This window comes from Triticum aestivum, chromosome 2D, assembly GCF_018294505.1.
Source record: "Triticum aestivum cultivar Chinese Spring chromosome 2D, IWGSC CS RefSeq v2.1, whole genome shotgun sequence".
In the NCBI taxonomy this organism is placed as follows: Eukaryota; Viridiplantae; Streptophyta; class Magnoliopsida; order Poales; family Poaceae; genus Triticum; species Triticum aestivum.
Window position 1 is genome coordinate 345,116,736 of NC_057799.1, and position 24,959 is coordinate 345,141,694.

At 42.9% G+C, this 24,959-nt stretch overlaps 1 protein-coding gene across 8 annotated transcripts; it reads left to right on the top strand.

The window, feature by feature from the left end:
- Nucleotides 1-3,084: 3,084 nt before the first annotated feature.
- Nucleotides 3,085-11,420, top strand: LOC123053071 (uncharacterized). 8 transcript variants are annotated; one of them, XM_044476459.1, is made up of 10 exons: nucleotides 3,085-3,331; nucleotides 4,871-4,957; nucleotides 5,324-5,966; nucleotides 6,721-6,805; nucleotides 6,892-6,947; nucleotides 7,555-7,593; nucleotides 7,992-8,076; nucleotides 8,149-8,204; nucleotides 10,692-10,740; nucleotides 10,860-11,420. In XM_044476459.1, the coding sequence occupies exons 3-10, from the start codon at nucleotides 5,508-5,510 to the stop codon at nucleotides 10,949-10,951; spliced, it is 921 nt and encodes a 306-aa protein (XP_044332394.1). In that variant the 5' UTR covers nucleotides 3,085-3,331; nucleotides 4,871-4,957; nucleotides 5,324-5,507; the 3' UTR covers nucleotides 10,952-11,420. The 8 variants fall into 8 exon arrangements, 5 of the variants coding, with proteins under 5 accessions (XP_044332394.1, XP_044332395.1, XP_044332393.1 ...); XR_006425349.1 differs by adding an exon at nucleotides 8,628-9,013 and having other exon boundaries at nucleotides 3,086-3,331; nucleotides 7,551-7,646; nucleotides 8,129-8,204; nucleotides 10,692-11,420; XR_006425350.1 differs by having other exon boundaries at nucleotides 3,086-3,331; nucleotides 7,551-7,646; nucleotides 8,129-8,204.
- The last annotated feature ends 13,539 nt before the right edge of the window (nucleotides 11,421-24,959 follow it).

Here is a 24,959-nt window from a genome sequence, read left to right on the forward strand (position 1 = left end):
TGGCCTCATCTTCATCCATATAACCAATGCAAGTTGGAGTTTTGGTCTAAACAGTGCATGTTTCTTGGTTATAGTTCTCTTCATAAAGGGTACAAGTGTCTTCATGTTCCCTCTAACCGCGTCTATATCTCACGTGATGTGGTGTTTGATGAGAATGTCTTTCCTTTTTCTGCACTTCCGGTCACCTCCACCACTCCCACCGCACCTGAGAAATCTTCTTTACCTTTGCCTGGTCAATTTGTTGATGCTGCATATACCCCCTTGTTGCTACCTAACCATGGTGCAGGTACTGGGCGCGGAGCACGCCTCGAGCTTCTGGATGAGCAGTTGCCCGCGTCCCCTCGGATGTCTGCCGAGCCCGCTCGCGACGTCCCTCCGCCACCTGGCTTGCCGACGGGGCTGGCCGAGCCTAGCACTACAGGGCTTCCCGACGCGCCAGCTGAGCCGGTGTCCTCGCCCGAGCTAGCATCCTCGCTCGAGCCGGAGTCCTCTTCTGAGCCGGCGTCCCCTCTCGCGTCAGCCGAACGGGCGCCCACTCCTTCCACGCCTGGCCAGTCGCCTGGTATGACTGGTTCTGCGTCTGGGGAGCAGTCTGCGTCGTCATCTTCATCGACTCCGTCTCCGCCGCCACCTTCCCCGCCTACCGCTGTGCTGCGTCCTCGTACGCGCAGTCAGAGTGGATTGCGGCGTGTATGGCATAGACAGATGCTGACCCCACTACTGAGCCTTGGCATTTTCAGGCGGCTCTCCGGATTCCTCATTGGCGTAGTGCCATGGAGCAGGAGTTTCAGGCACTACAGAGGAATGATACTTGGCGCTTGGTTCCTCCTATGTCTGGTGTCAACGTCATTGACTCCAAGTGGGTGTTTATGGTAAAGAAGCATGCTGATGGCTCTATTGAGCGATACAAGGCATGGTTGGTGGCCAAAGGGTTTAAACAACGGTATGGTCTTGATTATGAGGATACCTTCAGTCCAGTTGTGAAACCTACCACCATTCGTCTACTTCTGTCCTTGGCTGTTGCCAAAGGGTGGTCTCTGCGTCAGCTTGATGTTCAGAATGCTTTTCTCCATGGGGTCTTGGAGGAAGAGGTTTACATGCGGCAACCTCTAGGTTTTGTTGATCCTTCTCGTCCACATCATTTGTGTCGTCTTGTTAAGGCACTTTATGGACTTAAGCAGGCTCCTCGTGCATGGCATGCCCGACTTGGCTCGGTTCTTCGCCGTCTTGGATTTGCTCCGTCCACTGCTGACACATCTCTGTTCATATTCCACCGTCCTGAAGTTACTATGTACCTGATGGTTTATGTTGATGACATTATTCTTATCAGCTCCTCAGTGACTGCTACTGATCGTCTGCTGTATGCTCTGAGTGGTCATTTTGCTGTCAAGGATCTGGGTGCTCTCCATTACTTCCTTGGTCTGGAGGTTTCACGGTCTTCTGCTGGCTTGACTCTCACTCAGCATAATTATTCCTTGGACTTGCTGCGACGTGCAGGTATGCTGCAATGCAAGCATGCTACCACCCCTATGTCTGCGACTGATCGGTTATCAGCATTGGATGGTGCCTTGCTTCCTTCAGATGATGCTACAGAGTATCGCCGTATCGTTGGTGGCTTGCTGTACTTGACTATCACACGGCCAGACATCTCGTATGCGGTAAACCGTGTGTGCCAACATCTTCATGCTCCTCGGACTTCACACTGGTCAGCCGTGAAGCGCATACTGCGTTATCTCTCTCATACTGTCTCCTATGGTTTGCATCTTCGGTCTACCTCCTCGAGTGCTCTCTCGGCGTTCTCTGATGCTGATGGGCTGGGAGCTTGGATGATCGGCGATCAATGGGGGGCTATGCTGTCTTCTTTGGTCACAACTTGATCGCCTGGAGTGCGCGCAAGCAGGCCACAGTCTCTCGGAGTAGCACTGAAGCGGAGTATAAGGCGGTTGCCAATGCCACGGCTGAGCTTATTTGGGTACAGTCTCTTTTGAGAGAGTTGGGAGTCTCTCAATAGCAGCCACCGGTTCTTTGGTGCGATAATATTAGTGCGACGTATCTTTCATCGAATCCAGTTTTCCATGCTCGTACCAAGCACATCGAAGTTGACTATCATTTTGTGAGGGAACGTGTTGCACAGAAGCTTCTTCATATCAAGTTCATCTCCTCCAAAGATCAACTTGCTGACATCTTCACGAAGCCACTTCCACAACCTCAGTTTGAAGGTTGTAGGCGCAATCTTAACTTGCTTTGTACTTCAGGTCACAGTTAAGATTGAGGGAGGGTGTTAGATAATGTCTATATATAGCTTCTATGTATATTGTATTTGTACACTACGTGTACCATTATATATATGACATAGCCGGACCCATATTGGGTGTCGAGCAGTTTCCCAAATACTACGTTTTACAGGCCGGATCTCGATGTCCAAAAGCCAGGAAGACATTACATAACATATGCCGTCCGGCCAGGGGCCGTAACAGTAAGAGGCCGCGTAGCCAAAGCCCATCCACATCCGAAGGAGACCAACAGGTGAAAGCACCCCACAGGGACCAAAACACGTCAACCCGCCAGTACGACATGAGGCCGGGTAGATAAAGCCCCTCCGCATCCGAACAAAGGCCAACGGGTGAAAGTGTCCCCACAACGCCCCCCATTAGACCCCACCACCCGTAGAAGGAAATACGGACACCCTCACCGAGCGGCCGACATGCCCACCGGGCTCAACAGTCGCATGCGGACCAAACAACGCGCACACAAGGCTTGGGGAATGACCCCGACAGACAAGGAGGCCCGGGCACGCCCTCGACCCACACATCATGGAACGATCAAATGACGGGGAAAGCGGCATACAAGCATCGGCGTGAGGTGCACGGGGCAGATCGGACGATGCAGAGCGCGCCAACATCTTTTATAGGAGTATATTTTAGAAAAGGAGTACTATATAATGTTCATAATAAATAATGTATCTGTATATTTTATTGTTACTCGGCAGCAAAGGATTCAGATAGTTATTTTTAACATGTGAAGTTTTGTCTAGAAGCAAAGCAACAAAACATGTCACATAGTATTATCAATTGAAATTGCAAAGTAAGATGGGCATTTTGGCCGAGGCACAGTAAAGGTCGGGCAAATCATCAGTTCGCAGATGACATCTCGTACTGGTAGGTATAGCTAGCTGAATCCCTTGGCCGCGAATAGACAGCACCAACCTCCATTCCAAGCCCCAACGCGAATTGATATTACCAACCTCCACTCCAAGCTCCACCGCCGGGAGGAAGAACCCTAGCCGCCCTTCAAGGCCCCTGTTCCCCACGCCGCCTCTGGACGGACCTGCGTATGCTTCGCAAACCTTTATCCTCTATTTAGATTCCAATTTGCTTGACACCATCGCATCCTTAGCTGTTGTGGTGCGATTTGGGGGGCGGTGCTTGCACGAGAGGGCCTTTTTCAGAGTGGCAGGACCCTTTTATTTTGTCCGTTTGACTTTGATTTGAAGTTCATCACAAAAGTATGTTTCTTTATTTTTAAATGTTCTTCTTCTTCCTTTTCTTGTACTGCGATTTGGACGTATTGTTAATATACAAAAACACTGGCTCATTGCACCGAAATTGTGAAATGCAGTACCGGGGAGTAGGGTCGAAATAGTGCTGGTGACTCAGTGAAACTAATTGGTACATGTTTTCAAGTATTAGTGTATTACAACGGGAGAGACAGAGAGTAGGATCATCCTATGAATTAGGCAACGATTTCAAATACAACAGGAGAAGCAGACACTTGGATCTGTTCAAAAGTATTTTGCGTTAACTTTTGAGTGGTCCTACCAATTATTCAACTAGTGTCTACCATTTAGATCCACGGTGGACCAATTGGACAATCAAAACATGGATACTGATTCTCTGGTTCAGTGATGAGATTACGTATTCTACTACATTAGTTAATTTAGAGTAAATTCTGTTTCTGCTTATCCAAACTTGCACCTCTGTAGCACTTAGGTGGGTAAAATGTTGAAACCTCATTGCCTCATTGGTTGTCTGCTGAAATTGTATAAGTAAAATAGCTTAATATACTGATGCAATAACTAGAAACTTGTCATATAGCCTGCAAGCTACTCGGCTGACCTGAACCAGGATGTTGCAGCTATATTTCATTCCCATGCCCTACGGTTACTAATGCCATATGCCGCCTCAGTTTTTTATTACCCAGCATTTTATGAAGGCATATTTTGTGCACAGGAGTGAAGGCACATAGAGCAATCTGGACCATCAATGCTTGCTTTGAGATTCGTGTGTGACAAAATAAGAATTTTAATAATAGCCCGCATGCTCATGCACTTGGAAATACATAGCTTTTTTTATGCAAACTCAGCATAATATAATTTATGTGCAGTGCCTTCCCTTGCAGTCTAGGCTCTAGTGCATGTCAGCAGCAGAAACTATTAATATCATACCAGAACAACCGCGCGATGCATGGTGCTCCCTGGTTCATTTAATTTATCCTGGATCTAGTTAGACATCATAGCTTTGCTTTTTTTGGTTTCATTCTACCAAGGGCTAAGACTTATGGTATCAAACTCCATCTGCTGAAACCAACACGGGCGGTGTCAATGCATGTTCTGTAGTCCAATTTTCCAAATTTTACTTATACTTATTCATAAAGCAAAACATCAGAACAAATTGTTTTTTGGTGCATCAAAACAGGTTCACCCATCCAATCTTCGGCTAGTAACAAAGAGGGATTTTATAAGCTTTATTATGTTGTTATAAAAAAGATTGAGTTTTTGCCTGTAAATGTATCTATCATCTAGTAGGCCGGGTTATACGTGCATATTTTTGTTTCTTCAGTTGATTGAATTTCTTATGTATTTTTCTTGCAGGAATAAAACTGTGAATGTTCGCTTACACCTGATGCCCTCCTACGCACATAATGAGGTGTAACTATTTTTCTACTCTTGAGACTGAAGGTAGGATCATGGTGCTAATTCAGGTTTCACTTTATAGTTCTTGCGTGCATAAATGAGATTCTCATTTTCTTGCTTCCATTGTGCACACAATCAGTTTCTCTGTAGAAATGTAAAGCTGGAAAAAAAACCCAGCCTCTGTCCAGTGCACTATTTGCACATCTTGTCAAAGCTGCCTATGTAGTTTTTCCTTCAAAAGGCAACAAAAAATGTTGGAGATTCGAAGCTTGAGCTAAATAGATGAACTTTCTGAATTTGGTAACACGTACACCTTTTTGGTTTAAAAAGGTTATCAAACGGTGCTTTTACTCTATTGGCACTGGTACAAATTATGAATGACTTTGTCTTTGCTGCATACCATGCCTGCAGGTTTATAACCACTATTTGAGTGGACTTTTAGTCTGGAGTAGGGTGTAGCTGCACTTGTTTGTATCCTGAGACAGCAAGTTTGCAGATAGAACCTTGAACTAGCTCCTCTGTCACCTGTATCAACTCGAGTGTCCTTGGAGAAGCTCCTGCAAGCAACATTACCAATTTGCTTGGATCCTTTCTCATGGGAAATATTGTCAACACTGTTAGAAGATTAGTGAATGTGATTTCTGAGGGCTTATCTAGTACAGTATCACCTAAAGAGAACTGTTCTACAGACGCTGTGGTTGCTAAGGGTTTGGAACGTGGTCCAGCCAGGGATACACATAAGAGCAAAGAGTTGAGACCGCACAGTGTTCCTTCTGGAAATAATTTGTTTCACTGCGATGCTTATGAGAAATTGATCAACGGTGAGCTTAATTTAGGTTGTAGAAGCAGTCCTGAAGCTTCAGAGGACTATAAAATGATACCAAATGCAGATAGAGCAGTGTCTGGTCCTTTGGATGTGAGAGGTTGTGAAAGTACCCCTAAAGCTTTGTTAAGGAGACAAGCCGAGCAGAAAATAACTAATGAGAAAGCATCAATTCAGGCGATGGTGCCAACTGGAACTTCAGCCTCTCCAGATGTGAAACATCCTAAAACGGTGAGTTCCGGACTCTGCATCTCAAAAAATGAAATAATATTTCTCCACTCTCAGCCTTAAAATGATTGTTCAGCAAATCTCTCTCTCTCTCTCTCTCTCTCTCTCTCTCTCTCTCTCTCTCTCTCTCTCTCTCTCTCGTCCTTATGAAGACTGGTAGAAGCAACAAACAGACAATAAGTATACGTTTTACTTGCTTGTTCAATCATCCAGAGCATATAGATGACTTTAATCTGATGTTACATTTATATAGAGCTACCACACACTTTAAGCTAGATCAATGCAATCTTGAATAAGCTAATCTCTGGATGCCCTAGTGTAGCACATCCCTACACGTTTTCTTGGTGATAACCATTTGCTTAAGGTAATTTTGAATGTTTTGGACAACTTATAGTGTATAAGTAACTTAAATCCAATCTTAATCTCGGGGAATACAATTGGTTAGACTGATTGCTCAGTTCCTTATAAAAGCCGGCGCCTTACTGGGTGAATGCAGTAGGGCTCTGCACCAACTTTGTCACCATAAATCATGCTGCTGTCATTTTGAAATTAATTTTTTGAAGATACATTAAAGAAACTGATCAAGTTGTGCAAATGCTGCAACATCTAAAACTCTAGTATTTTGCCTGCAGTCAGGTTGTATGTGTATTGTGACTCCATTGATGTCTCACTATGTTTTATCTTGCTTGTATATGTAATTTTTATGATTGAACCTAACCCGACATTTAATTAGTGAATTGTTCATTCAAAATATCAGGTGCTATCTCCGCTTACCCGCAGTCGCAGTAAGGCTATGGCTGTTTCCACACCTGAACATCTCAAACTGAGAAACGCCAGATCAGGTGAAGCATTTGGTTTTTGAACTTGTTTCTGTAAACCATTTATCCATAATCCATATTTACCCAAGAAAGAGAAAACTCATTTTCAGGTCAACTAGTAGTTCCACGGTTGGATTCAGGAAGCCAAAAAATTATCTATGACGTGGTTAGTAACAACATAACTGGTCATTCTTGTCACTGTTACCGGACAGCTTTGTCCATGACTGGCAGATGTGTGGTTGCTAAAAATAGGTCATGGTTTATTCTTGTTTTCTAATATACAGGAAAAGTCTAATGTGAACAAACGGGTGCATACTAGACTTTCCCTCTATAAGAACCTTAATCTTGTCATGTGGTGGTTATTATTTGGATTCCGCAATGGACCATCATTCAATCCGCTTGGGGGGGGGGGGGGGGGGGGGATCTCACTATTTTGTGAATAGCTCCTCTGTTTTTCACTCATTCCGGACTACCGATGAAGTTCATGTGTTTATTGAAATGAACATTGCCTTCAATAGTGGCTATATCATTTGGTTCTTGAATGTGACGCTGTGTTGAAATTATTGCTTCTTAGCTGCAACATATGACAACTGTGCTATGTTGCGAAACAAAATCAATTCCTGTAGGTTTTTGGAACTCCAAATTCAACTTTAGCACTGCATCACAGTAGCTTAACATACCCTAAAAAACAGTGCCATAACAAGGCAAATAAATAAATAAATTCAGCCTTATTAGTGAAGTGTGCATACTGAAGTGAGCTATTTACCAGGCAGAAGTACCTATCACCCCATTGGTGGAGCAAAGTTCTGCAGGTAAAGCGTTGCCGAGTACACCATCACAAATGATCAAAACTCCAATTCCATATGTAAGTATAGGAAATGTGCCTAGTTCTTGTGGTAGTAATTGATTCTGAGTGTTGCCTGTATATTTATATGTTTTATCAGCATACTAGAATATGGATCCCCAATCAATCACGCTGCTGTCAGTTCAAAAATAATGGCTTGAAAATAAATAAATTATACTCAATGAACCAAGCAATTTCTGCAAAGGCTACACTATCTGAAACTTTGCTGACTTTGAAATCAGAATACTACCTGCAGTCAAGCTGTGTGTATATTATGAATCAATTTATGTTTGAACGTATTAGTTTTTGCTTGTATTGGAAATGCTATGATGATTTCTAACATCTCATTGATTTATTCATTAAAAGGGACGATCTCCACTTCCTCGTAATAAGGATAAGGTGTTATCTGTTGCCACGCCCGAAACTCCCAAACTGAGAAGCTCTAGATCAGGTTTGGTTTCTGAATGTCTATTTGTACAAATCATTTATCTATTTTGATACAGGAATGGGACATTCTTTTCAGGTCGACTGATAGTTCCACGTTTGGATCCAGGAACACAAAATATTATCTATGACGCGGTTAGTAACTGCATAACCATGTCCATAGATGTTTGTTTTGGTTTTATGCATCTGCTATGAGTTATAAGTTTTGCAGTCAACTCAGAAATTTATGTATCTTGTGTGGATAAGAGCTAGTTATGTGAAGTTAAATTACCAAGTATCACAATGTCACAAGCCATTTGGTGTTTTTATTTGTCGGCACTCCAGATCTAGTTGTCGTTGCAGCTTATTACCAGTTCAACCCACTTCGATGTCCCAATGATACTTTGAAATGTTGTAATGGTATGACATTGACATGCTAATAGACTATTTTTAGAGGGAATATGCTAATAGCCTCTAGTAGAACCTTCTACATATCCTGTGGTAGTTAAAATTTGGTAATTTTGTTGAGCAACGGGCCATTTAGTTTACAGACTTTGATTTGCTTCACCGTGTTACCAGGCAGCATCTGATTCGCGGTACCGATTCGGTTAAGTGAGTTAACTGGGAGTGTTGATTTGGCGATCTCTATTTAAGTGATCTAATCTGGCCCTCGGCGTGGAATCGTACAACAGTGGATGAATGGGCCATAGAGACTCGCCAGAGAGGAAAACTACAGCGGCACGCGGCTCGGGAGTCCTTGATGTCGTCAACCGAGCGGTCAACAACGACGATGCGCTCGTGGACGAGGTATGGAATGGGATGGCGAGGTCGAGGCTCGTCTTAGAGAACTTGGGAGGTCCTCTGGTGCCGGGGAAGAGTGACTGGAGTTCGCCGGAGCGGAGGTGGAGCTCGGGCTTTGTGGTTTGCGTGCTCCATGCTCCAAGACATCCTGGAGAGAAACCAAGGTATCAAACGTGTGTGCATGGGTGAGGTAGAGGGAAAGGAGGAAATAGGAGAGAGGCGGGGCTCAGGCTTCGTCGTATGTGGAGAAACCAAGGTGTCAAAGCGTGTGCACGGGTGAGGTAGAGAGAAAGGAGGAAATAGAAGGGCAAGGGCTGCTATGACGTCGAGGCAAGCTTCGTCGGATGTCGAGACAAGCTTCTTCTGATGCCGTGGCAGAGCTCAAAGTCTGGCGAGCGGTTCTAGGAGAAATAAGGCGGAGCTTCGTCGTGGTTTGATGGGAAAGACGAGGCCAGGAATGGGGCGTGCCCGAGTGCGCCTTTTATTCCAGGGGAGGTCGTTTCGGTGTGAGGCGGTGGAGCTCGGTGGTGGACATTAATGGCGTGGTCAATCCGCGGCCATTAATGCGCCTTTAAGGCGTACTACCTCCGTTCGGGTTTATTGACCCCCTTCGTGTTTTGTGCCAAATTTTGACCATATATTTAACTAATAAAATGTTAATGCATGTCACTAAAAACTATATCGTTGGATTCGTGTTTGAACATAGTTTCTGATAATATTATTTTTGTTATGTATAATTTATATTTTATTCATTAAAATCATAGTCAAATTATGACCCTAAATACGAGGGGGACTAATAAACCAGGACAGAGGTAGTAGTATGGAGGGGAGAGGTTGCGGCAGTGCACGGGTGCTTCTGGAGGGTTCTTCAGGCCTGAGAGAGGAAGGGAAATGGCAGCCATCGTGGTGTCGCCGCTGTCGGCCGACGTTGGCTGGGGTTGAAGATGACACGGCAGGGCCCGCTCTTCAGTGAGAGAGGGGTGTTAACTGGGCTGGGCCTCGATTGGGATGCACACAACGCAGGAAATAGAGATAGGAATGGGCCGACCAGATTTGGCCCAGTAGGCTAGAGTTTCTGTTTCTGGTTATTTCTTTTCTAGTTCTATTTGCAGAAATGACTTTGATACTTAAAATATCAAGCCATTTCCTTAAAAAAATGCACATCGGCAAAATCATTTAAGGGTATTATAAATTCCTAAAAATAGTTTTAGGGTTTTATAAATACCCAAAATGATTTAAACTTCAAACTTGGTAGGGTCCATTGGGAGATGTCATTTTATCTCCTCTCTTATTTGGTTAGGATCAACATCCAACTAAAATCCAAATACTATATTGGAAAGTCATATTATTCCCACTTATTGAAATATGGTTTGAAAATATCCAAATGAAAATATTAAATCCTTTTAAGTTTAAATAACTCCTTCGAGCCAAAAATTATATTTGTTGGATAGTTATATCAATCCAACTTGTTTGACATGGCTTGAAAAGTTTAAATAAATACTCAAAAAAATTAATTCCTTCTAAATTTCAAACAACTCAATCAATAATATTATTTAATTACTTTATTAACATTTCAATTTTTTTGGATGTTACATATATTGAAAGCCTTGAGACACAACTATTGGCAAGCCGATGTTTGGCTCGTACCTCGTGCTGTTGAGGAAGCTGTGCTAAACCTTGCACGAGGCATTCTATGTTCCTCACAAGCTAATCCAACATCATGTTTTTCTCATACTGCCCCATTTTCCAGTGTGTGGACAAAGCCTAAGGACAGTCTTGGCACCTTGAAGTCTTAATTTTCTGCCAGTATACTTGCACTGATGAGCCCATGATCTTTCGCAGGATGGTTCTATCTGCGGCGTAACCAACTCAGAGCTGCAACGGCTTCAAGGTCCATCCTGATTTATCGTGTATACAGGCTTCTCGGTTTTCAAGCCCAAGCTGAACCCATGCAAAATGCCTCGGGATTCAGAGATAACTATTGCTTTTCCGTGTTCCTTCTGCTGGCAGGGTGCAATTCGGAACCACCTGCTAAGAGGAGGTCTCGGTGTTCATCCCCCGACCATGGCAGGTCCTTGATATGGTTCAAGGGTTTGTGGTAAACTATGGAGATTATTTTACCCTTCCACAAGAACCATGAAGCAAAACTTCTGCCTTAACATGTGACTGGTTCAGATGGAGGGACTCGCCATCAAAGTTCTCGCGCTGAGCATTCCCCTGTTGCAATTATTTGTTGAATGGAAGAATGTGGGAAGTAACTTTGAAGAACTTCAATAATCTTGGAAGAATGTGGGAAGTAACTTTGAAGAACTTGAATGGAAGTAATCTTTCATGTTGTTTTTACTATTACTATAGTAACTACTCCCTCCATTCACTATTATAAGTATTTTTTTATTCGGATGTATATAGACGCATTTTAGTATGTTTGTTCACTCATTTCAGTTCATATGTAGTCCATATCGAAATATGCAAAACATCTTATATTTGTGAATGGAGGGAGTAGATGATATCCCACACCTTGCTGCAGGACTTGATAGAAATATATAATCAATGAGATTTGCTTACATGTAACATGGATATTTGGATTAATTATATTTGAATTGTGACTGAAAATACGTATGATTTATTGTATAGTTGTAAATATTTTCTAATATAAGCACCATAATAAAATGCATGGTTGCATGGTGAATGGGTCTTTTTTCTGTGCATAAGTATGTTGAGATGACAATTTACGTGTTGAGAGAAACATCTACTATGTTATTAACTTAATACGGGAGAAGAACATCATTTTGCATATGTTCCAACCTCCAAGCTAGCCCTGTTGAAATATGCCCTAGAGGCAATAATAAAGTGGTTATTATTATATTTCCTTAATAATGATAAAGATTTATTATTCATGTTATAATTGTATTGGTCGGAAACTTAAATACATGTGTGAATACATAAACAAATACCAAAGTAAGCCTCTACTAGACTAGTTCGTTCATCAAAAGATGGTTAAGGTTTCCTGACCATAGACATGAGTTGTCGTTTGATAACGGGATCACATTATTAAGAGAATGATGTAATGGACAAGACCCGTCCGTTAGCATAGCATATGATCGTTCAGTTTTTGCTATTGCTTTCTTAATGTCAAATATATGTTCCTTCGACCATGAGATCATGCAACTGCCGGACTCCGGAGGAATGCCTTGTGTGTATCAAATGTCACTTCGTAACTGGGTGATCATAAATGTGCTCTACAGGTATCTCCGAAGGTGTCTGTTGAGTTGGCATGGATCGAGATTGGGATCTGTCATTCCGTATGACGGAAAGGTAACTCTGGGCCCTCTCGGTAATACAACATCACACGAAGCTTGCAAGCAAAGTGACTAAGGAGTTAGTTATAAGATGATATATTACGGAACGAGTAAAGAGACTTACCGGTAACGAGATTAAACTAGGTATGGAGATACCGACGATCGAATCTCGGGCAAGTAACATACCGACGGACAAAGGGAACTATGTATGTTCTCATAAAGGTTCGATCGATAAAGATCTTCATAGAATATGTAGGAACCAATATGGGCATCCAGGTCCCGCTATTGGTTATTGACCGGAGAAGCGTCTCGGTCATGCCTACATCATTCTCGAACCCGTAGGATCCGCACGCTTAACGTTCGTTGACGATATAGTATTATATGAGTTATGTATGTTGGTGACCGAATGTTGTTCGGACTCCCGGATGAGATCACAGACATGACGAGGAGCTCCGAAGGTAAAGATTGATATATAGGATGATATGGTTGGGCCAAGTGGTAAGGCCCACGGGGCTTTAGGTCGATGCAAAAGGAATTTTTGCGGAGGTCAGGGACCAGACACCAGGGACCCTGGCGTCTGGTGCTGGAATCCGAGAAGGGCTCTTCCTTGCGTTTCAAACCGACTTTGGGGAGGATCTTTCTCCAAGTAACGACCCCTGGGCCCAACATATAAATAGAGGAGCAGGGCTAGCCCCTAGAACACACCACGATTCACCAAGCCGTGTGCCGGCGCCCCCTCTCCTTCTAGTTCATCCTCTGCTATAAATCCGTTGTGCTTGGTGAAGCCCTGCGAAAATAGTTTCACCACCACCGTCACACGCCGTCGTGCTGCAGTCACTCATCTACTACTTTACCCCCCTTACTGGATCAAGAAGGCGAGGACGTCATCTAGCTGAAAGTGTGCTGAACGCGGAGGTGCCGTACGTTCGGTGCTTGATCGGAACGGATCGTGAAGTTGTACGATTACATAAACCGCATTGATAAACGCTTCTGATAACCCACAAGTATAGGGGGTCGCAACAGTTTTCGAGGGTAGAGTATTCAACCCAAATTTATAGATTCGACATAAGGGGAGCCAAAGAATATTTGAAGGTATTAGCAGCTGAGTTGTCAATTCAACCACACCTGGAGATTAATTATCTGCAGCAAAGTGATCAGTAGCAAAGTAGTTTGATAGTTTTGATAGTAGTGACAGCAGAAATAGTAACAGTAACAGTGATAGGAGTAATTTTGTAGCAAGTGTAACAGTGATGATAGCAGTAGTAACTTAGCAAGGACAATATGGAAAAGTTCGTAGGCATTGGATCGGTGACTTGTTGGATGATATTCATCATGTGACAGTTATAACCTAGGGAGATTCGACACTAGCTCCAGTTCATCGATATAATATAGGCATGTGTTCAGCAAATAGTCATACGTGCTTTATTAAAAGAACTTGCATGACATCTTTTGTCCTACCCTCCCGTGGTAGCGGGGTCCATATTGAAAAGTAAGGAATATTAAGGCCTCCTTTTAATAGAGAACCGAAACAAAGCATTAACACATAGTGAATATATGAACTCCTCAAACTACGGTCATCACCGGGAGTGGGCCTGGTTGTTGTCACTCCGGGGTTGCCGGATCATAACACGTAGTAGGTGACTATAACTTGTAAGATCGGATCTAAAACATGGATATAATGATGATAACATAAATGGTTCAGATCTGAGTTCATGGCACCCGGGCCCGAAGTGACAAGCATTAAGCATGGCAAAGTCATAGCAATATCAATCTAAGAACATAGTGGATACTAGGGATCAAACCCTAACAAAACTAACTCGATTACATGATGAATCTCATCCAACTCCTCACCGACCAGCAAGCCTACGAAGGAATTACTCACTCCCGGTGGGGAGCATCATGGAATTGGCAATGGAGAAGGGTTGGTGCTGACGAAGAATGAAGACCCCCCTCTCCGGAGCCCCAAACGGACTCTAGATCTACCCTACCGAGGAAGAACAGGGCTTGGCGGCGGCTCCGTCTCGTGGATCATGGGAATTCTTTCTCCCTGATTTTTTCTCCGAAAATAGGATTTTATAGCGTTGGTTTCAGGGTCTGCGGGGCCACCAGGTGGGGACACCCCACCTGGGCGCGCCAGGAGAGGGGGGCGCACCCTGGTGGGTTGTGCCCACCCAGGTGCCCCTCTCTGGCAGGTCTTGGCTCCAGAAATTCTCTTTTATTGTATAAAAATTCCTCACAAAGTTTCGTTCCATTCCGAGAACTTTTATTTCTGCACAAAAACAACAAAACAGCGTCAGTCCGGGGTTAGTTTCATTCAAATCATGCAAATTAGAGTCCAAAACAAGAGAAAAAGCGTTAGGAAAAGTAGATACGTTGGAGACGTATCAGCTTCCGCTTAGCGATCTACAACGGTATGTAGATGCTCTCCCCCTCTCGTAGCTATGCATCTCCATGGATAGATCTTGGGTGTGAGTAGAATTGTTTTTGTTTTCCATGCAACGTTTGCCAACAGTGGCATCATGAGCCAGGTCTATATGTAGATGATATGCACGAGTAGAACACAAAGGAGTTGTGGGCGGTGATGTTCATATTACTTACCACCTATGTCTTATTTTGATTCGACGGTATTGTGGGATGAAGCGGCTTGGACCAACCTTACATGTCCACGTACATGAGACCGGTTCCACCAACTAACATGCAACTTGTTTTGCATAAAGGTGGCTGGCGGGTGTCTGTTTCTTCCACTTTAGTTAAATATAATTTGACTACGGCGGTCCTTGTAGAAGGTTAAATAGCAACTTGATAATCACTGTTGTGGTTTTCTGTAGGTAAGAACGGTTCTTGCTAGTTGCCTGTAGCAGCCACGTAAAACTTGCAACAACAAAGTAGAGGACGTCTAACTTGTTTTTGCAGGGTACGTTGTTATGTGATATGGTCAAGACGTGATATGATATATGTTGATGTATGAGATGATCATGTTTTGTAATAAGTTCACGACTTGCATGTCGATGAGTACGACAACAGGCAGGAGCCTTAGGGTTGTCTTTACTTATTCTATGACCTGTGTGTCAATCACTAAGCGCCATGTATTTTCTTTACTTTATCACTATGCATTAGCAATAGTTGTAGAAGCAATAGTTGACGAGACGACCCCGACACAACGATGGAGATCAAAGTGTCCCGCAGGTGACGATGAAGATCATGCCATTGCTTTGGAGATGGAGATTAAAAGCACAAGATAATGATGGCCATATCATGTCACATATTTTGATTGCATGTGATGTTTATCCTTTATGCATCTTATTTAGCTTAGAACGACGGTAGCATTATAAGATGATTCCTTCACTTAATTTCAAGATAAAAGTGTTCTCCCTGAGTATGCACCGTTGCTAAAGTTTGTCGTTTCGAAGCACCTCGTGATGATTGGGTGTGATAGACTCTACGTTCACATACAACGGGTGTAAGCCAGTTTTGCACATGCAGAATACTTGGGTTAAACTTGACGAGCCTAGCATGTACATACATGCACTGGTACAGCGAGGTGCTATACAAACGGTTTTTAACCCCTTTCCGCGACGGCATTTTGAACTGTCGCCGAGTGAGTGTGTGCAATAGGGGGGGTCCTTCCTACACGACCCAAAAACTGTCGGGGATAGGCCCTCCGGTCACAGACGCTAGGCAAAATGAGGTCGTGTGCGACGAGCGAGCGATAAAATACGGTTATACGTATAATTGTGTTAAAAAATACAATTATACAGGCCCAGTCGTTTTCGGTCGTACATCCGACACAGCCAGTCCCAGATAAACGTTTCCATACGTATGTACATTCCACACAGTCAATCCAAGGAATACGTTTTCGTTCGTATGTACATCCCACATAGTCAATCCAAGAAGTATGTTTCCGTTCCTATGTACATCCCATACAGTCAATCCAAGGAAAACATTTCCGTTCGTATGTACATCACACACATTTTTCCTCATTAAATCGTTTGTGATAGCATTGCTATTGCAGACGATATTAACAATTTTACCGTTTGCGTTATTGAATGCATCACATACGGCACGTAGAAGAAACTGTGTGGCATAGGCTGTCTATCACACACACTTTTATGTGGTAAACGTTTGTGCATGATGGCATAACGCAAACAATTTTCAAGAGAAAGTCGCGTGTGATTGTTCATTGACCCAACACATTTTCTTGCTAGAAACTGTGTGCGTTGTTTGATGTCATCGCCCACGGTGTTTTCTCAATAACTGTTTGCAATAGAAAAAAACCCAATTAGCATGCAAATTGGCCTATTATTAGTAATTCATTTATTAATCAAATTGACATTTCATATTAAGCACATAATATATTTCATTTTCGTATTACGGAACCAGGATTTCATAATTGAAATACACTAGAGTACATTTAGCTTCAGCATGCAGTTACACCATATAGGCATATAGCTAGCTACCCCATTACACAACTGCATTAGCATCAAGTTTCACATGCAACATCTATAACCTTTGGAAATTAGCATCAGAGACGGTAGATAGACAGATGAATCTCATCTGGAAAACTGCTGAAGCGGAAGGCGAATACTGAGCCTTCATTGATGTTGAAGCTCCTTGCAACTCTAGGCCAGTGCCTGTGGATGATTGACCGTCCATCGTTCGTCCTCTCGAGGAAGACTTCAATATTGTACCGTAAGTGTTGTATGAATACCTTCCTCGCCTCCTGACCATATAGGTGGTTTGAGAGGTAATCATCAGTGAACTGCTTTGGAAAAGCCTGAAAACAAAGACATGAATAAAAAAGACAAGCACTACTGCAGGATACTACTAACGCGACACTACGATCAGAGACCCTTTGCCGAAACTATGTGCGATGCAATAGTTGCAAACGGTGGTGTAAAAAACCCATCAAAAAAGGTGCAAAACGTTTGTGATGGCGGAGCCATCAAACACGGTTCAGATTTTAGTTGCGTGTGCGATGCAGGGCACACGATTAATCCATTCCAACTGTTTGCGATGAGGCAGAACAACAGAAATGGGCAACCATATCAATGTGTGTGCGATGCAGGACACACGGTTAATCCATTCGAACTATTTGCGATGAGGTAGAACAACAGAAATGGACATCCATATCAATGTGTGTGTGATATACGACATATGGTTCACTCGGATGAACTGTTGTCAATTAGGGAACACAACAGAAATGGTTCAACTTAACAAGATGTGTGTGATATGCGGCATACAATTCACATGGATGAACTGTTTGCGATGAGCCAAAAAACACAAACGAGTCGTGTAAACAAGATGTGTGTGATACGTGGCAAACAACCGACTCCGATGAACTGTTTGCGATGAGAAATTACAACACAGACGGTCAATATAGTTACTTCATGTGCGATTCTGTGTGTACAAAAAACTTTGAAAAATGCAAACTAGTTGCTTGCGGTGGCTAGGAGTATCGCACACGATGCGTCTGTGAGTACTCGTGTGCGATGATTAGTATGTTACACATACGTTTCCTTATGTTAACATGTGTGTGAATTTGCAATATGGACAGTTAATATGCAAATGCCTTCTGGACATCGGGCAAACGCTGAACTCAATGAACTGTGTACGATACTAATACTTTCCATGAAAATTTATGAACTTGGGTAACAACATTTGAGTAACATATATATAGTGGTTACACTATTCGACAAAAGGAGGATCTTCATAACACGGTTTTGACAACCATATGGTCCATATCTACATACTTAACATAGTAACAACTATCACATTTTAAGAGGCTAAGGACCAACAACCATATGGTCCATATCTACATACTTAACATATATAGTAACAGCTAGCACATTTTAAGAGGCTGAGGGCCAACAACCACAACTATCCACTAGAAGCAGCTTGATCACGGCGACTCGGCATCTCGTCAATGAAAAGGAAGAACCCTCCTGTGCCTTGGTAGAGCATGAGTAGAACAGTGTCTCCAATTTTCCAATATGGATGCATTGCCATGAGAAGCGAGAACTTGTTAATTTGAATGGTTCCATTTCTGCAGGAAATGCAGTACCTTGCAATCACTTTGGCGTTATTAGCAGGCACAAGTGTAATTCGACCACGCCGGGAAATCGGTCCAGGAACTGCTACAGGGGCAATTTCTGTTGACATGCAGAATAAAAAACAATTGTAACATATCTTTGAAGATATATATAGTTTATGAGCATCAACATTAAAATAAGAATTTTTACTAGCGTTTTGTGCACACAATTGGTCTTGTTCAGTGTGTGCACCATAGGTCTAATTAATCCCATCCAAAATCCAGCGTTCATACGCTGTTCTATCTCTGTCAGATTATCAACAAAGTTTATGACATGCTTCAAGTCCTTCCAGTGAAATTTGGTACGCTTAGTAACATTCAGATCGTTCACTATGCATCCAACATATCCTGCTTAAAATGTGGAAAGGTATTATTTATTCAAAACATGGCAGAAGAATATATAATGCGCATAAATTGGTAAATAAAATTTGTTACTACCTAGGAACGGAGTCAGAATATGATATCACAATTGGTTGCTTAAATAGTAACATGACAACATGGAGAAAGTTGAAAGGACACTAACCTCGATCAGTGATCGGCTGATGAAGTTGGGGAAGTAAACATCCATGTTTATTAGACCAGGCTGTGATGCACGCACTAGAATTTTATTGCCAGCTTTCAGTTCATAACACTTAGACATTTTTCTCCAAAGGTCCGCATTAAAATAGGAGTGACCATCTTTATCAGGTTTTATGCTAACCGTCATTGTAAATCCATGCAGCGTTGTTAATATGACATCCTGGGAGTCATCAGCAAAGTAAAGCCCAAAATTTCCTTCTACTCCTGTTCTTGCAAAGCAAGAGATCTACTGCTTGAAATGAAAATTAAGATCGTAAATTAGATATATTGAAATAACAGAGCAAGATGCAAATATGGGAGTAACTGATAGAACAGATCAATATATAGATTAAAGCAAAGTACACAAATATAGAATTAAAAATATATAATGTAACAAAGATTTGATGCAAATATATAGATAATGTAGCAACAAACCGTATATGTTCACAAATTTAGGCCATGCCGACCGTGGTAGGTTGAGATTGAACATACCGAACGCTCCCTGAAGTCATCCGGAATGGTGATATAGAACTTCGTTTCCGACTGGCCACGACCATAGTTGCCCGATTTGTGCTCGCACTGTGGACACATGAATGAACACCCACGAATCAGCTAGAACAAAAATGATTGCACGGCGATTTCCGCCGGTTGATTAATAGCGACGGACGGACTGCGATAAGAGATGAGTGAATATTTTGCTAATTAAGTTGATTACCTTCTCCATGAGAAAAATCCCCAGCCCAATCCCGCAGAAAACCCCAATCGACTCGAGTCTAGAATGTCGGTGCAGATAGGCGGCGGAAAGCGGTAGGGGCGAAATCCCGTGCCGTTTGGAGCGCGACCTACGCCGCCGCCAACAGTCGTCGAGGTTAGGGTGCAGAGTTGCGGAGGGTCCGCGGCAAGTGAGTGGGGACGAAGTGGGCGAGGGTTTTCTTTTTTCCTTTTTCATGTGTGAGTGAACACACACAGTTCGCAGAGGCTACAGAGATGAATCGTGTGCGATAGTAAATCACCGATATTGAATGGGAATCCAAATTTCCTTTGTCCTTCATCCATCAGTTTTTTCTACAATGAACATAAACCCTGCTAATCACCGTGTTCAAATTTGACACTTTTCCGGGTTCATTTACAATATTTAGGGGATTATGTGCATTTTGTAGGCATTAATGCACAGAATTCAAATTCAAACAATTGGTGCTTGAAAGGGTGCACAAGAACGGTCTGGAAAAACCATACTCATGGTATTTAGTAATTTCTCAAGCCTTTTACAAGGAATGGGCAAATATTTCAATGGAATGCGTGGCAATAGTCAACCACAAACGCGTCATTTACTGGGTTATCAACTATAGAACAATGAAATATGTGCTTGAAAAACATGACGCCTGGCATGGTGCCATGGTATGGCCTCACCGTGCCCTGGTTAAAAGCTGAGAAGGTTTGATTTATGCCATCATGCACGCCCTTCATAAATCGAACCATCACCGAGGAAGTTCAATGCTTTCGAGAGCGAAATCACCAAGATTGAAGGGGAATCCAAATTTCCATCCTAGTTTGTGATTCATTTTTTTCCAATGATCAACATACCGCCTCAAAAGCAACGTGTTCAAATTTGACATTTTTCCGAACTCATTTATCATATTTAGGGGGTTATGTGCATTTTCTAGGCATTAATTATGCACATACTTAAAATTCGAACAATCGGTGCATGAAAAGGTGCACAAGAACGGTTTGGAAAACCATGCTCGTGCTATTTAGTACATTCTCATGCCTATTCAAGGAATGGGCAGATATTTCAAGGAAATGTGTGGCAATAGTCAACCAGAAACGCGTCGTTTACTGGGTTAAAAACTATACAAAAATGAAATACATTCCTGGAAAACATGATGCCTGGTGTGGTGCCATGGTATGGCCTCACCGTGCCCTGGTAAAAATGTCGTCATGCACGCCTTTCATAAAACGAACCATCACCGAGGAAGTTTCATGGTTTCGAGGGGGAAATCACCAAGATTGAAGGGGGATCCAAATTTCCTTTGTCCTTTGTCCACGAGTTTTTTTCTATGATGAACATACAACCTGCAAATCACCGTGTTCAAATTTGGCACTTTTCCAGGTTCATTTGCCATATTTAGGGGATTATGTGCATTTCCTAGCCATTAATGCACATAATTCAAGTTCAAACAATCGGTGCATGAAAGGGTCCACAAGAACGGCCTGGAAAACCATGCTCGTGCCATTTAGTAAATTCTCATGCCTTTTACAAGGAAGGGACAAATATTTCAATGAAATGTGTGGCAATAGTCAACCACAAATATTTGTTTGTTGGGTTTTCAACTATAGAAAAAATGAAATAAATGCTTAAAAAACATGACGCCTGGCATGGTGCCATGGTATGACCTCACCATGCCCTGGTAAAAATTTGAGAAGGTTTGGCTTATGTCGTCATGCACGCCCTTCATAAATCGAACCATCACCGAGGAAGTTCCATGCTTTCGAGAGGGAAATCCCCAAGATTGAAGGGGAATCCAAATTTCCGTCCTAGTTTGTCATTCAGTTTTTTTCCAATGATCAACATACCATCTCAAATGCAACATGTTCAAATTTGACATTTTTCCGGGCTCATTTACCATTTTTGGGGGATTATGTGCATTTTCTAGGCATTAATGGACATAATTCAAATTCGAACAATCGGTGCATGAAAAGGTGCACAAGAACGGTATGGAAAACCATGCTCGTGTTATTTAGTACATTCTCATGCCTTTTACAAGGAATGGGCAGATATTTCAAGGAAATGTGTGGCAATAGTCAACCACAAATGCGTCATTTACTGGGTTATCAACTATACCAAAAATGAAACACATGGTTGGAAAACATGACGCCTGGCGTGGTGCCATGGTATGGCCTCCCCATGCCCTGGTAAAAATTGGAGAATGTTTTCCTTATGTCGTGATGCACGCCTTTCATAAATCGAACCATCACCGAGGAAGTTTCATGGTTTCGAGGGGGAAATCACCAAGATTGAAGGGGGATCCAAATTTCCCTTGTCCTTTGTCCACGAGTTTTTTTCTACGATGAACATACAACCTGCAAATCACCGTGTTCAAATTTGGCACTTTGCCGGGTTTATTTGCCATATTTAGGGATTATGTGCATTTCCTAGGCATTAATGCACATAATTCAAGTTCAAACAATCGGTGCTGGGAAGGGTGCACAAGAACGGCTTGGAAAACCATGCTCGTGCCATTTAGTAAATTTTCATGCCTTTTACAAGGAAGGGACGAATATTTCGATGAAATGTGTGGCAATAGTCAACCACAAACGTTTGTTTATTGGGTTTTCAACTATAGAAAAAATGAAATAAATGCTTGAAAAACATGACGCCTGGCATGGTGTGCCATGGTATGACCTCACCATGCACTGATAAAAATTAGAGAAGGTTTGGCTTATGTCGTCATGCACGGCCTTCATAAATCAAACCATCACCAAAGAAGTTCCGCGCTTTTGAGAGGGAAATCACCAAGATTGAAGGGGAATCCAAATTTTCTTCGTTCTTTGCCCTGGAGTTTTTTTCTATGACGAACATACACCCTGCAATCACCGTGTTCGAATTTGGCATTTTTTCGGGCTCATTTACCATATTTAGGGGATTATGTGCATTTTCTAGGCATTTAGCGCATATAAATCCAATCCAGCTACAGGTGCACGGGTGTGATGTGAGGGACGTGGATTGCCGTTCGATCGCGGCGCATCCTATGGTGCACACGCGCGATCCGCGTGGCTGGGGTTCCGGCCAATCATAACGCAACACACACTAGGCTCGGCGCACTCTGTTTCCGGAAGCGACGGAGATGAACCGTGTGCGATAATGAACGAGCAAAATTGTAAGGGAAGCCAAATTTCTGTTGTCGTTTATCGTTGAGCTCTTGAATACCACCGCACTGTACGGCTGCTCGGCCCCTCCGTCCCAGAGCTCTCTTCAGGCGTCGTCCATGGCACCGCGGTGCACAGTAACTGGTAAGGAAGCGATGGCGTCACACCGAGCCGCGTTCCTCGCTGCCCGCGACCACACACATGGTAAGGAAGCGATGGCATCTCGCCGCGCCAAGTTCATCTCCGTCGGCGGCCAGACAGTTACATGGGCGGACTTTGAGGCTGCCATGGCCGAATGGGTGGTGGATCAGGAGGTGGCCAAAGCCGAAAAGAAGCAGCAGAAAAGGCAGAAAGGAGTCAAGAAAAGAGAGTCCCACCGCCGCAAGGAAAAAGAGGCCGCACGCCATGGTGAGGAGAGCTTTGCGGAGATCGAAGCACGGTGGGCTGTGATACGTCTCTAACGTATCTATAATTTTTGATTGCTCCATGCTATATTATCTTCTGTTTTGGACATTATTGGGCTTTATTATTCACTTTTATATTATTTTTGGGACTAACCTATTAACCGGAGGCCCAGCCTAGAATTGCTATTTTTTGCCTATTTCAGAGTTTCGCAGAAAAAGAATATCAAACGGAGTCCAAACGGAATGAAACCTTCGGGAACGTGATTTTTGGAACGAACATGATCCAGGAGACTTGGACCCTAAGTCAAGGAAGCTTCAAGGAAGCCACGAGGTAGGGGCGCGCGCCTCTCATGGGCCCCACGTTGCTCCACCGACGTACTCCTTCCTCCTATATATACCTACGTACCCCCAAACGATCAGATACGGAGCCAAAAACCTAATTCCACTGCCGCAACCTTCTGTACCCACGAGATCCCATCTTGGGGCCTGTTCCGGAGCTCCGCCGGAGGGGGCATCGATCATGGAGGGCTTCTACATCAACACCATAGCCTCTCCGATGAAGTGTGAGTAGTTTACCTCAGACCTTCGGGTCCATAGTTATTAGCTAGATGGCTTCTTCTCTCTTTTTGGATCTCAATACAATGTTCTCCCCCTCTCTCGTGGAGATCTATTCGATGTAATCTTCTTTTGCCGTGTGTTTGTTGAGACCGATGAATTGTGGGTTTATGATCAAGTTTATCTATGAACAATATTTGAATCTTCTGAATTATTTTATGTATGATTGGTTATCTTTGCAAGTCTCTTCGAATTATCAGTTTGGTTTGGCCTACTAGATTGATCTTTCTTGCAATGAGAGAAGTGCTTAGCTTTGGGTTCAATCTTGCGGTGTCCTTTCCTAGTGGCAGTAGGGGCAGCAAGGCACATATTGTATTGTTGCCATCGAGGATAACAAGATGGTTTTTTTTATCATATTGCATGAATTTATCCCTCTACATCATGTCATCTTGCTTAAGGCGTTACTCTGTTCTTATGAACTTAATACTCTAGATGCATGCTGGATAGCGGTCGATGTGTGGAGTAATAGTAGTAGATGCAGGTAGGAGTCGGTCTACTTGTCTCAGACGTAATGCCTATATACATGATCATACCTAGATATTCTCATAACTATGCTCAATTCTGTCAATTGCTCAACAGTAATTTGTTCACCCACCGTAAAATACTTATGCTCTTGAGAGAAGCCACTAGTGAAACCTATGGCCCCGGGTCTTATCTTCATCATATTAATCTTCCAACACTTAGTTATTTCCTTTGATTTTTATTTTGCTTTTATTTTACTTTACATCTTTATCATAAAAATACCAAAAATATTATCCTATCATATCTACCAGATCTCACTCTCGTAAGTGACCGTGTAGGGATTGACAACCCCTTATCGCGTTGGTTGTGAGGATTTATTTGTTTTGTGTAGGTGCGAGGGACTCACGCGTAGCCTCCTACTGGATTGATACCTTGATTCTAAAAAACTAAGGGAAATACTTACACTACTTTGCTGCATCACCCTTTCCTCTTCAAGGGAAAACCAACGCAGTGCTCAAGAGGTAGCAAGAAGGATTTCTGGCGCCGTTGCCGGGGAGGTCTACGCAAAAGTCAACATACCAAGTACCCATCACAAACCCTTATCTCCCGCATTACATTATTTGCCAGTTGCCTCTCGTTTTCCTCTCCCACTTCACCCTTGCCGTTTTATTCGCTCTCTCTTTTTCGTTAGCCTCTTTTTCGCTTGCTTTTTGTTTGCTCGTGTGTTGGATTGCCTGTTTGTCACGATGGCTCTACCTAGATTTGGTGATCTTCACCTTAAAAGATTAGAAGAGATCAAAAGCAACGTCAGGTGTTT